The sequence below is a fragment of the Cryptomeria japonica genome, chromosome 4 (assembly GCF_030272615.1).
Source record: "Cryptomeria japonica chromosome 4, Sugi_1.0, whole genome shotgun sequence".
Taxonomy (NCBI): Eukaryota; Viridiplantae; Streptophyta; class Pinopsida; order Cupressales; family Cupressaceae; genus Cryptomeria; species Cryptomeria japonica.
Window position 1 is genome coordinate 398,019,841 of NC_081408.1, and position 14,386 is coordinate 398,034,226.

Below are 14,386 nucleotides of genomic sequence, written 5' to 3' on the forward strand. Positions count from 1 at the left end.
GCCCCATATCATTGAATGAATTTCCGGCCTTACAGGAGAAATGCGTGACCTTGGTCTTTGCCCTTGAATCGAACTTCGGGCATTTAGGCTTAGATTCGCGATTTTCTATCAAGTTGCCTTGTGATTTTTCATTTTCGGCCAATGAGGTTATTTTGCGAGCTTATCACTTTCGGTTTTTTCACCTTTGATATCTTTGCTCTGTTTCGGCCTATGAAACCTAAATGGCGCGATTTTGAACTTAACGTCCTTTTCTTGTTTTCAGCCTTTGAGGTGAAATGGTGAACTTCTTTCATTTTCGTTCAAATGCCCTTTCATGGCAATTTCGGGCTAATTGATGATTTTGGAGGTCTTTGTGTTTTTCGGCCCTAGAGGCCGATTTGAGAGTTTTTAAGTAGTTTTCGGCCTAAATGGCCAGAATGTGCAATTTCCTCCCTTTCGACCCACTACTCCATTTTGAGAGATTTTCGCCTAAACCACCCTTTGCAAGAAATTCGGGCCTTCGGGAGGAATTGCGCGATTTGGGATTGCTTGTATACCCCACGATTTTCACCTTAAATGCGGGTAAGTTCGGTGTTTTGGTTACAAATGTGAGAATCGCGATTTGCAGAAAGAGGAGAAAGTCAGAGTTTCTCATTTTGTGTTGGCACTTTGACTTGAAGATTTCGGACTCTTGCCCTTTGGCACCCATCTTGGTATATCAAAATCTGATTTCACTAAACTCGGCTTACAAAGATCATCGACAAAAAGGTGGGTTTCATTCTGCCGAGATTGACCTTCGCGTAATGTTTTTGGCAGACAATGGGGCAATTTCGGGGATTTTCGCAGCTTTTGCAATTTCAAACACGGGCCTTCTTCTCTCCTTCCTCCACGCAAGGCAAACATAGCGGGGGTCCCCTGTCACAGAGATGGGGTGGGGTGTGCCATATGCACAACACCACCCAAAACCAAAATGTTACAGTCTGGAACTTAATAACAGTTCTGATCTAATCTGAATGACTTCTGACTATTCCTTTCCTTACTGAGTATCTATCTATCTAGATTTTCCTATTAAATTCTGCATAAAAACATTATCAGGTTTCATATATTTAACATTCGTATTAAGCACATCCCTGTGCATACCACCCAGGACAAGGGGGTTACTACCTGTAACTTCGTAACATTTCTGGTCTGATATGAATGATTTTCCTGAGTATTAATATCCCTCTTCAACGAATGAAATGGATCTCAATATATTTCTTACGAAATGGAATGATAAGTTACTTTTCAAGAGAGATATCTCATGTCTCTTCATCAATGCCTCCATTTCTTCACTATCACACCCTTTCATGACTATCGCTGCGTCACTAGCGTTGCCTCTATACATACTCGATGTTGACTAATATAATCGCTGATGACTTAATTATCAACGCACCTTCTCATAGCAAATGCTGATCATAATATCAGTTATTATTTATCCTTTCCAATTATTGATTGTAATTGCTGACATCCTTGTTAGTCGATATTATTACTAATCGCATCCTGATTACGCGAGTACTTCTATCATCACCGATAGTGAATCCATTGCCTTCATCGATATTATTTATCGTTGTCTTCTGTTCAATGGCTTCTGACTTTCCATAGGGGTAAAGAGCTTGGGAGAGTGCAGCAATCATATGGGATGAAGATGGTTGCTGACTTAGTTTGGGTGTTGGCTTCTGTAATGTTTGGAATTCACATACCACCGTGACATATCGTTGTATGTCGTTTGTCTTTATTTGATGTTCATTATATGTATTTTTTTCTAATGGCGGTTTGCCATCATTTCAGTGAATTAGTCCCAACTCCATATAGTGGTACCCTTCCTATCTCATTAATGGTAGAGCAAATTGAAAGTATGGGAGCTTGGATGCTTGCGAGTCTTTATTCTCCATCATCCCTTTTTTTGATCATTCATCAACTTTAATAAATTTTTAATTATATTTACTTTTTTTTGTTTTTTTTATTAGTTGGTATATTAATTTTATTATTATTTATTTATTATTTAATTATACTTCAAAGTGGGGACATTACAATTTTTTATTATAGCAGCCCTTTGTGAATAATAAATATTGTTGATGTTATCAAGACCTTGAAAACTATCCACAATTAAATACATAACCTCCTTCATTGTATCCTCGTCATAAGGAACTTGAGGTGCCAAAATCCTCATAATCTCACTTAAGCATGAAGTAACCATCAATCTATTCCCATTATCCGAATGCCTTATCAAACTGTGTTGCCTTAAGGAAGTCATAACAAGGACGAGCTAGACGTAACAAATCTAAATGTGACTGCTCCACTATGCTGAAGCATCCATCTAATTCACTCAAAGTGTTGAAAACCCCATCTTTCGGTTGATGAGTATTGAGCTTTCTACTTGCCTCTTGTAGAACTTCCACCAAACAATGTCTCTCCTTTGGCCCCATGTGTAAATCTGGAATTTTTTCCCCAATAGGCTGGCAAGAACTTTGGCTCTGATACCACTGAAATAACCCCTGGTAATCTGCCTTTTATTTTTTCAGTTTCGTATGCTTGACAATTCATCAAATACTTTGTATGCACAGTCCGATTTCTGAGTTCTTGTTTGTATTGTGAGCTTAAGGGATTGCAATTGATGCCAAATCGCATATTATTACAAGGAAATAAAAAACTAACAATATGCATATAACTTTTGACGATTGAGATCCAAGGAATAACAACTTTAAGAGCATAAATCGGAACTGATAAATAATTTATTTATGACTATTACAACCTTGTCTCAAACTGAAACTTCATACCAATTAGTGTTTTTTCATCAACCATACAAGAGTAAAATCAATTCTTTACATACCCGTTAACCTTGCTTACTAACATAGACATGAAATGGCATACACCAAAAGAGAATAGAGCTGGAAATGGACTGTTAACACACTTAATGCAAATCTGAGTACAACTGAAGTAGTAACAACAATAATGAGTCCAAAAACAAGTGCCAAATCTCCACCAGGTGTAGCTGCCTAGGGTAGGAATGGAACAATGAACCCCTGGCTAGATATGAATGCAAATGTAACCCCCAAATGGTTGCTGAATACTGTAGTACAACATTGTAGCAGCACTGTTCATGGCACTCTAGCAAATCACAAATCTTCCTTTCCCTTTTTTTTAATGCCACTATCACCCTCAAATCTGCTCCAAATATCTTCTTCAAATCTGCCCTTCTCTATTAGAAGATCTAATAAGCCCAATGTGTTTCCTGAATGAAAACACCGTTAATTCTCTTGACTGTATCTTGCAACAGCGAGAAACATGTTGACAAAGAGGGATTTCGTCCTCCAAGCCCAATATTCAGATTTCAGAGAAATCTAATAACATAACTTCCATCTCATCCAAGCCTGTTGAAAGTGAGCTCTCCAATCCATTTTATAACTTTTTCATAAGAGCTTGCTCACTTTTCTTGTCAATGTGGGGTAATTAAACACTTTAATATTTTATCCCTCTTTTAAGTATACCATGTACTTTTAAGTGAAAGGGGACATTTAATATTTATAACATATTACTTTATAGTCCCACTATAGTCATTTATTAAACAAAGTTAAATTTTTTAAAATTTAACTTTATATCTCGCCTAAATAAATAAATATTAAATGACTGAATTATTGCCATCCATCTGAACATCAACCATGAAGTCAATGATGTCACTGAAGATCTGAATTATCTGAAAATGACTTACTGTAAATAGTAAGTGCGCCAAAACTACATCAAAACATCTCGGAATGACCTGCAACTGAAAATGCTTAGGCAAAAATCCTCCAAGATCCCTTTTGTGTCCTGGGTAGCCTACGAGACCATTTGAAAATAGGCTAACGACAAAGCTCATACAATATGTGCTAGAAAGGGGACATTACAGTGGTCAAGGAATATCAACCAATCTGCAATGGATTGTGAGAGGAAATATTGATACCTTGTTTATGATTGGCTAACTGTGCTACATGAACTGCCTTCAATTGTCTAGCCAACTCCATCAAAATGATCTCATCGGTGGGATATCTGGGTAGCATATATGGCTGACCTTCAAAACATCCAACTCTCATGTAGGTGAAAGTTGGGAACTGCAAGAACAAACATCCATACTCATTCACCTTCCTCCATGCTGCCTCTGACACTCTCTTGTTCTTGAGTGTTTTGTCAAATAAGCACACAGAATGGCCAAAGAAAGCATCTTGCACTCTTTTGTAATGAATTCTATTGGGCCTTAGAGTGAGTTGCTCATAATACTTCCATACTAGTACCAGCGATCTGTCACCTTTGGTAGAAAGACCAGGAAACTGTCTAAGCGATGCCACTATGTACACCATGTATGAATTCATGTAAAAGGTGAGGGTAGTTGGGATTTGTGATAGCTGCTCGTAGAGGTTGTCATTGATGACTTCTCCCTAGAAAATATGAGATTGGCCTTTCCTCATGACTACGATGTACTTGTACATCCAGATCTCAAACACATTAGAGTGTCTTAAACCCATTATCTTGCTAAGAAGTGTGATCATATCACTAACTTCCTCAATAAAATCAGAGCGATTCAACTTGGGCCATCTTGTGAAACCAATCCTAGGAGTCTTGAGCCATTTAGAGTTGATATGTCTAATGCAATTTGATCTTCTTTGATTATAATGATCTAGAGCACTCTTCATAGAGATGCCCGCATACATAGGGGCAGCGGGAACTTTGAAGATCTTATCACTTGTTTCTGCATCTAATCTGATTATCACATTGCCATCATCATCTTTGATCGTCCTAGAGTCACTGTCAAAATGATAAGCACATGCAAGCACAAACTCAGGCTCCAAGGCAGCCACTGGGAAGGTGGAGACCAAATGGATATGACTATTCAAGAGCAGCTGCATGTTGTGGGTTATGGATCCTTCTGTTCTTTTAAAAAATTCAGACATGTCAACATGTCCAATTTTTGTGTCCTTGATCTCATCCACTAGAGAGCTCACTTGAGTAGGAGCGATGTCATTCTGATATTTATCATATTTGTATTTCATCTTCTTGTTGGGAGGAGATGTTGGTCTTTTGTCATTGAACAATCTGCAACACTGTGATGAAAATTCAAAAGAGTAAGAACATCTTCAGCAGCTATTTGGGATTCCATGATGCCAAAACTTGCATGGGTTTTTAGCATGAAAAGAAACGAATCAACTCAAAAGATGCTTTATGGATAAGCTTGGACAGCGACAAGGGAGGAATTTGGATCTCGGAGGGTTGACTGCAAGTAGAATGAAAGCAAGCTTGAAATACCTATCTTGGGAGTAATAATGAACTTCCATTTGCAATCAGGTCTCTAAGACCTGATCGCAAATGGGTAAATAGCTGGAAATGCTAGGTAAAATAATACATTCTATACTTCTAATCGGGCCTACAAAGCCCGACTGCAAGTGAGAATGGCTTGCAAATGAGTGAGCAAAGTTGACCATTTAGCCTTTGAAATCGGAGTTTGGGAACTTTGATGCTAGTCTTCATATAATAGCCAAAGGTTTGCAATCGGATCATGAGGATCCAATTACAAATAATATTTGAAACTGCAAAAGGGGGGAAGGAGGGGTGGGGGGGAATATGACCCTGCAACCATCTCTTAAGAATCCAAAATGCCTCTTATAATGTATATATAAGAGACACACTTTACTTGAAATCGGGTCCCCAAGACCCGATTACATATGAATGACAAACAAACAATGTTTTGCAAATTTGCAATCACTTGAAATCAGATTTTGAAGACCTGATTTCAGGCAAGCATTTTAAATGCAAGACTTGCAACCATGAATGAACTTGCTTTCATCTTCTTGAAACCCGAAAAGCAACATGGAGGTGTAATAAGAGGGAAATACAACAATAAGCACTTGCAATCGGATCATGAGGATCTGATTACAAGTAAACAAGATTGCATAAGGAATAACCAACTTGCAACCGGGTCTTAGAGACCCGATTGCAAGTGCTAATCACTTTTAAAATTAATCAAGCTCATGAACATATGGAAAGTGATGATAGCGAAATGTCTAAGAAAACCCTCAAAGCCCGATTCTAAGCATCAATGAATGATATGAAGTGATATGCAAGGGAAAACAACAAACTTGCAATATGGGCACATTATAGGGAAGAACAATGGCATGAAAGATGAAGCCAATCACAAGTTAGATGAAATGAGAAGATCGCGTACTTACAAAAGCAACAAAAATACGCATGCAGTGATATGGCATGAGAGGACCAAGGGACACAAGGGGTTTCAACTAAGATTTCATTAGTAATGCTTGGACTAAGGAGATTCAAACCACGAAACTTCAAATGCCTATACAAGACTGAAAAACCAAAAACAAAACAAAAAGAAAAGAAGAAGAAATACCTTAAAATCGCCCAATACTTGGAATGAAGCCTCCAAAAGAAGAAAGAGCAACAACCAAAACTCAAGGGTTGTCCTCTTTAAAGAAAATGGAGGAGAAATCCAAATCGAACTAGGAAGCATTCAAAACATTTGCCCTAAAATCACCTTGGAAGAGGCAACTACGTAGGGTAAAGTTAAATGAAAAACATAAATACTTGTAATCGGGTTCTAAGAGCCTGATTGCAAGTATTATAAGATAGAAGAAAAGAGGAAATTAAAGTGTAATCGAGCCTTAGACCCCTGATTACATATGCCAAAACTTGTATAAAAAAGACTTCACTTACTTGTAATCGGGTCATAAAGACCTGATTGCAAGTAAAAAGAACACTTGCAAACTAGAAAAAGAAAACCAAAATCGTAATCGGGTTTAAAAACCACGACTACAAGTAAGAAAGAAAACTAACTCTACTCACTTGAAATTGGGTCTTGAAGACCTGATTACAAGTTAATAAAGTTCACTTGCAATACCTCCAAAAAGTTCTTCAACTTGCAATAAGACACTAGAAACCCGATTTCAAACTAAGAGAAGGAAAAACAAAACCGAAAACAGCCGAAACTTAACAAGGAAAACCAAAAGAAAATGCACAATTGATTAGACATTAATCAAGATAAATTTTGACCTCAAAAAGCGTGCATTAGAGACATAATGATATGAGTTTTTTACGAAGAAAAATTCAAAGGGGTTGCCTTCATTTTTAGATTACAAAAATGAGGACAACAGAATGAAAGCTTGAACAGTGGATGCAACTTTCTACAGTGGTTTGGGTGTCATATGAGCAATAAGGAGTGATCTTTGAAGTGAACGGCATACCTGTACCTTGTGCTATTTGATGTTTCAGACTTGTAATGTTCATTTCTATCTCTGCTTTCATAATATTATGTCTGTCTATATAATATTGTCTATTCAATGCATTGTTATGTGGCTTTGAATTTCTATTGTGTTCAATTGCAGCAGTAGATTATGTATGCTGATTTTGATATCAGTTGAATAACAACAGTATGTTCTCATAAATATAAGTTCATGTTATCATTTTCTATACAAACAAAAAAAATAAAAAAATTTAAAATCCAGGGGGGTTATTACAAATATGTAACTAATGCACCAATGAATCCTGGAGTGTATTAAATTTTATAATGTTTTAGATTTTACCCTTGTTAAAGAATAACATGAAAAGAAGACAAGTCATATTGTCATAAATGTAGAGAATTATTATTATTTTTATTGTTGGTGTGTTTTATGTCAAACCTAGATTGTTTTTGCAACCCAATATAGGAGCATGAGTCTAAGTAGATACCTTTTTGGCTGAAAGCCAAGGACTGACAGGCATCCATTTTGTCAAAATTGCTTGAGGCATGACCCTGGCCTCATCCCTTATTCAGTGCACCCTAGGGGTTTTGAACCTTGGTAGATGTTGTAATTAGAGAACGTACCATCACCCTCACCGATTGTGCTCAATTGAGCCCCTTCAGTAAGATAACTATTTAACAAAATGGCACCAGTTTAATAAAATCAAACTACTTAAGCCTGTGCGACATGTATGTAACATATTCTTGCAGTTTTGGTATGCAATAAAAATTATAGAGCATAAGTATAACTTTTCAAATATTCTTTATAAGTTATTGTACAAAGTTATTTACTAAATACTATGGAACGGTGCACATGTGCTCGTTCTTGTTTCCTTGAGATATATATGTGATTGCAATAGCTGTTGGCTTTGAAGATGGGTTCACTTTTTTCCTATTAGGTTGTTTTGCTTGTTTACAGATTACAGTCAAGCAGGAACAGATAGGATTTTCCGCAGAAAGAATTTTAACCTCTGAAAATTCTATTATCGTGAAGAAATTGGCAAGATATTTGTATAGTGATGGAATTAGTAAATGCAATGAAAATTTATTGCTGTTCAAGAATGATAGGAATAGTTTAATGGGACTAAATGGACAACCGACAATGAGAGGAAGAGGAGGTGCTTGAAGCATCATAAATGGCAGAAATATAGAAATAGATTAAATTAAAATAAATAAATAGTAAAGACAGGTTTACCAAAACTGATCTTAACCCAAGAAATTATAAGAGTACATGTCAATAACCACAAGAAAACATTCCTCAAGATATATAAGCCAGATTTCCAGTCACTAACAGAACTCTTAGGAGAATTTTCAGTCAAGCTAGGGCAAATAGAATCGTCTAACTATAGAAGCATCTACCTCTAGATCGTTCCCAACTTCCCAATACAGATTCTGGGGAGGAGATTGCAATCCTTGAAGGAAAAGAGTACTATGCCTTTGGTAACAGTCAAGTTAAGGTTCTCCTGAAAGAGGACATAAAATTGGCAATGAGGATTTGGTTATATCCGCACAATTTTAAGGATAGTCAAGGGTTATATATGCACAAGTATAAGGAGGAATAGCTGTCACATCAATATTACCAATGACCATAATACAATTCAATCCCTTGCTGTTCAAAATTAGGTGGTAAGGTGATGTACTCAGTCTGGTAGGTCTGAAATTAATCTCTAATGGGAACCAGGAATATAAAATAAAATAAAGAAATTTTCCCTGGTGTCTCTGAATAAGTTAAAGGGCCTCGCTTGGATCTCAGTATATTGGAACATTAGAAAATGAAGTGTTCCTAAGTCTCTATCTCCTAAAGAATTAAAAATCTTCTCAAGGAATATTGTTGTCAGTGAGTGCAAATCTGGTATGAGTAAACTTTCATACGGAAAGGATGTAAAAGGCTGAGTGACTACAGTTACTGCAGATAATCTAGGAATATGTGGTACCATTTGAATTTTGTAACAATGCTCTATGTAAAATGTCAATTCAGCTCTGAGGCTATGGCTGAGAGGGATGAATTGTCCGTGATTGCTTGCCCGTGATTGCCATCCATAACTACTCTTTTATCTCTGCTCTAAATGGGAAAAGGTGATTGATTATTTCTAGAGAATGTGGTAATTGATGTAAATATTAATAGGATGCAGAAGATGGGAGGCCTCAGTTTACCAGTGTAGTCTTCATGCCTTTGGATTTAGATGGGGAATGGGTATGTGAGCTCCCCAAATAAGCATAAGGCCAAGAAAGATTATTTCAAAAGCCAATCTAGCCACAAACCAAACCGTTTGAAGATACAAAATGATCTGAAAGGCTCTCCAGATGGTACGGTTGAGTATCAAATCGTAGCTTGAACAATGTTGCAGAAAACAGTTCATTGCACTGGATCATGTGCTTGGAATTCTTTATGTTTTTGGGATTTTGGAGCCTAGCACCTGGTCAGTTGACTAGGCACATGTCTATCATAAGATTTAAGCCACTCCCAGTTGATAAAGAGTTTCGATTTTTGTTGATGGTTACTAGCAAGATTGTTTTTATTATTGCTTGCGTCATTTATCTTTTCATAGGTGGCTACTTTTGATAATTGTTCTCCTACAGTCCTCACACTTACAGGTGAAGCTAGATTCTAGTTTACTCATTATAGTTTCTTGTCATTTTGCGTAAGAAATTATCAGTCACAGAAGTGGACAATAAATTTAACAATAATACCATATTATCTATAAATAATAAAATTAGTGCAAATCAGCCATTTAATGCTAAAGTTAGTCACTACCATGAAAATTTTTACATAGCATCATTTTCACTATGTTTATAGCCTGTAGGAACAATTTTCAAGCATACTGTAGCTATTCTGGAAATTGATTTTTTTCTGTGCTAAAAACATTTTTTGATTGTTGACTTATGTGCACAGCTATTTCACAGCACCCAACACTCAATATGACAAGGAGGTGCAAGAAGTGCTTTTGAATAGAATTTTGAATGAATCATTCACTTTGCATCTCTGGAATAGTGCAACATCGAAGTTGGTTCCTGAAAGTGGCAGTCTTGTTGAGAGAATACTAAACTACCATTGCCTTCATTGTACTGATTTATTGTAGTAGTGCCAAGAGAACTTGCTATATTAATTCATGTACACAGTTACGATTTTCAAAGTGGCATGATTTTTCAGGATATATCTAAATTACGGAAGCTGATTCAAACATCAGAGGGCAAGGCTTTGATTTCTTGTCTGTACAAGTGTGAGTTTATATATATGAAGTATAAGCTAATATGTATCCTGGGAATGAAGGATGCAATCATTCTGTAGGTAGGGCATATGTGAGCTTTAAAACAAATGGCCAATTCACTAAAATTTAAGTTTCCATTATAAAGCTTTCAGCAGGAATCTGGCGAAGGTGAAGGGTTGACTGACCACTACACTGCTTGATTCGGAAGAGGTGTTCTCATTTTTGTGAATTACGATGCTTGTAGATATGGGCAAGATTTGTATGTGCTTTTGCCAATGGTCCAGCATCTAGAAGGCAAATTTAGCTTATGTAATCTTTATCTTTGTAATTTTAAAGGCAAGCTGTTTTTTCTCCACTGTAATATCCATGATTACTGCCTTACGCATGTGCCTTTGAGTGTTGTTTCTGCCATGCTGTAATGTGCAGACCAATTAACCAATTTGAAAAAGTTACTTTAACCTCCATAAAGGAGAGAAGATTCCATCCCTAGAAAAGTAAAACAAATGGCAAGGATACAAAGTTGGAAACTGCTTCTTCATTGTCAGTTCACATTGTGGAAACTTCTTCCATAGACAGTCTTTTATCTATTTTGACAATGAATATTCTCCTGTGCTTTCTCATATTTTTTCAATATAGAATTTGGAGGGTTGTGAGAAATTGGGCAATGCTTTACAATCTTTTGCTTCTTTTCTGGCTGGTAACATATAACTTGCATATCATAGAACTGTAATTAAAAAATTGGACAAAGGCAGCATTTTATCCGTTTTAACATGAATATGCTCAAGTGTGCTTTCTGATGTGTTGACAATATAGATATTGGATGGCAGTGTCAGAAGCCAGCCAATGCTTTATAACCTTAACTGCTGCTTTATTAATTGTTAATCATATAATTTTTAGATGATGATATTGGACAAGACCAAATGTAGTTTAGTGACAAGTTTTCTTTATGCCTTGATATTTCTACAGGTTTGACATTTTAAGCTATATTTTTGTAAGTAAACGGATAAAACACAGTTGCATCCAGCTGAGTTACTTAAAATTTTTAAGTTAAGACGAGTGATTATAAAAAACCAGTGGATGTTTGAAGAGTGTCTTAAAACTTTGAACACACAATATTCTTGGGGGTTGTCCCATTTATCTTTTCTTAAAACACATGAATTCACTTTCGTGGCATTAGACTCAGTGACATGCATATCAACAAAGTTACTGGGTTTTAATATATGGGGAATATGCATTTTGGCCTAAGAGATCCTTCCATGTAAACCTTGGCTTGGGAATTTTTGGGGGATGTATGATCTCCATATGAACCTCTATAACAATCACAGACATTTGAGCACCGTAGCACCCCACCTAAGTGAGGGATTTCTTGACCCTTTAATTAACAGAAAGTTAGGAAAAAAAAATTTCTGACTTCGATGAACAATCAAAGTATAGGTAATTACTTTCCCTCTTGTTTAAGGTTAGGTTGACCAGAAATTAGACTGTCGAATGTGTATTGTGTTTGCTTGAGGTTGGATGAGAGCCCAAATTTGGATGATTAGAAGGTGCCAGGCGGTTGAGGATGTAAGCAGTACCTACACCACACATGAGTTAGATCTGAAGTTTGAGTCACTTGGTGGTTATCACATAGTTTCACAAGCATAGCTATACGTTTTGTTGGTTAAATACATGTAAAAACCAGTCATTTAATGACTATAAGCTATCTTCTCTATTTGTAAGAATTATATATTTAAAATTGTCAATTTTGGATTCAAGAATGAACTTGCTTGCCCTCATTGCCTTCCCCAGAGCACGTATATCTTCTGCAAATGGTGCCATCTAGTTCTTTAGATTAGTTGTGAAAGCAAATATGGTTACAAATATGATAATATATTACACAGCAATCCATAGGGGCCACATTAGAAATTTAATTGAGGGAAACAATTAAAAAATTTGCTAGACAATTTATTGTTACATATGGCAAGCTGACACATGTAAATGTTTTACATATCGTTTTGTTCTTTATAACTAATAGCATATGATAATAATATGTAATGTTTTTTAAGCTGATTTTATCCTAGAGGAAGAGGATGATATCATATGGATTGCTGTGTAATATATTATCATATTTGTAACCATATTTCACAGTGAAACTCCATTAAATATATGCTGATTTTAAAATGTCTCTCACATAAGGGTATCCTAGAGGAAGAGGATGATATCATAAACGCATTCCTTAGTGTCAGTTTACCTTCTATACATGGTATTTCTCCTAGAGATGTAGCTTTGATGGATAGTGTTAACCCATTTCCCAAAGTTTGTCTTACCCATAGAGATACCTTGGAGCAAGAGGATGAAATCATTACTTATTTCCTTGAATCCTTAAAGAACAAATCATCAAAGATGAATCCTTGGAGAAAAAAGAGCATAATGAAGTCAATACCATTCATGTTTCTAGTTATGAGAAGTATAAGCCAAAGAGACCTCTTGGCTGTATCATAAGAGTTGCAAAATTCATATGTGAAAGAGGTGACATGGAAAGGCAACTAGCACAAAAATATGGTTTTGAAGTGCCTAGCTTTAGAAATAACAAGCAAGATTCCAATGTTCTCACTTCCCTTCCTTCACCCTGTCATCCTAAGAAATATGTTGATAAGGAATCTAACTTGTTGAACAATTTTATGCTACTTTAAGTAAGATATTCCTTTGGGATCTAATTGAAACTTCACCTTTATACAAACAAAACATAATAGGTGGTTCCCCATCCTTCTTCTAAACCAAATGATATTACATTCTCTTAAGATGAATTGCCTTCTATAGAGATTAAAAATAGAGATGATCTCCTTATGATTACTCCTCGCATTTATGAACAAAACATACGAGGTGCCTTAATTGATAATGGTTCATCACTTAACATTTGTCGCATTGAGTTATTACATAAGATAAATTGGGATTATTCTTCTATTCAACCCGATTCTCTTTGTGTTTGTGGCTTTGATAATGTTCCTATAGAGTCACTTGCTATAGTCATATTACCTATCAAAGTCAGACCTGTGACTTTACCTACTCCTATTCATGTCATGCCCAACAATCTTAGTTATAACCTTCTAGTTAGACTGTGGATCCATGCTATGAAATCCGTCCCTTCTCTTCACCACGTCAAATTCAGCTATAACAATGAAATCCATATAATCCATGTTGATCCTACTCCTCATGATATTATTCAAGATGAAGTAGGATGCATATCTCCCTTTCATACTATGATTCTTTCAACAACATAGTCTCCTATCAATGATGCTTCTTTACAAAAGAATTGGGGTGCATTAGACTTGATACCTTCCTTTAATGGATATAAGAGAATGAAGCCTTGAAGGAGCCTTGTGTGTCATTTATCCAAGCTTCTTCTAAATTAATTTCCACCTCTTCTTCCAACACATACTTGATGACGATGGGAGCTCCTTAGACTTTGACAATAATAATGAACCCTCTCCTCTAGGCATTTCAACATGTACATTTGATTCTAAACATGGATGCAATGGACATGATTTAGGATGTGTGCAAAAAAGTTTTGAAGGTCATGAGAAATCTACATCACACTTTTTTAAAGAAAGTTTAGGTTTCCAAATTCCTCCTTTGTTGGCATCCCCTCCCCCACTATCTAATTCATCTATGTTTTTTTACTTCTCATCGCCACAAGAGAGCATTTTGTATCGGCTTCTTAAAACCAAATTGATTACTCTCCCTTTAAGAAATCAAAGAAAAAATTGAAAGTAAAATCAACACAATCCTTTTTGCAAATATCATCAAATCCATGGCCATTCCTCTAAGGAATGCTATGATTTAGTGGATAAAATTCAACTTATTGCAATTGGTACCATTCAAATACTAGATGACAATGAGTTGGACTCTCAACTTACTT

General features: G+C 36.1%; 1 protein-coding gene across 1 annotated transcript in view; it reads left to right on the forward strand.

The window, feature by feature from the left end:
• The window catches only part of LOC131074668 (uncharacterized protein At4g19900), a 147,072-nt gene extending 135,964 nt beyond the window's left edge, over positions 1–11,108 (forward strand). The window contains exon 5 of the mRNA XM_058011339.2: positions 10,173–11,108. Within this exon, the coding sequence (XP_057867322.2) occupies positions 10,173–10,359 (187 nt within the window). The 3' untranslated portion in view covers positions 10,360–11,108. The remainder of the gene's footprint in view (positions 1–10,172) is intronic.
• Positions 11,109–14,386: the final 3,278 nt, after the last annotated feature.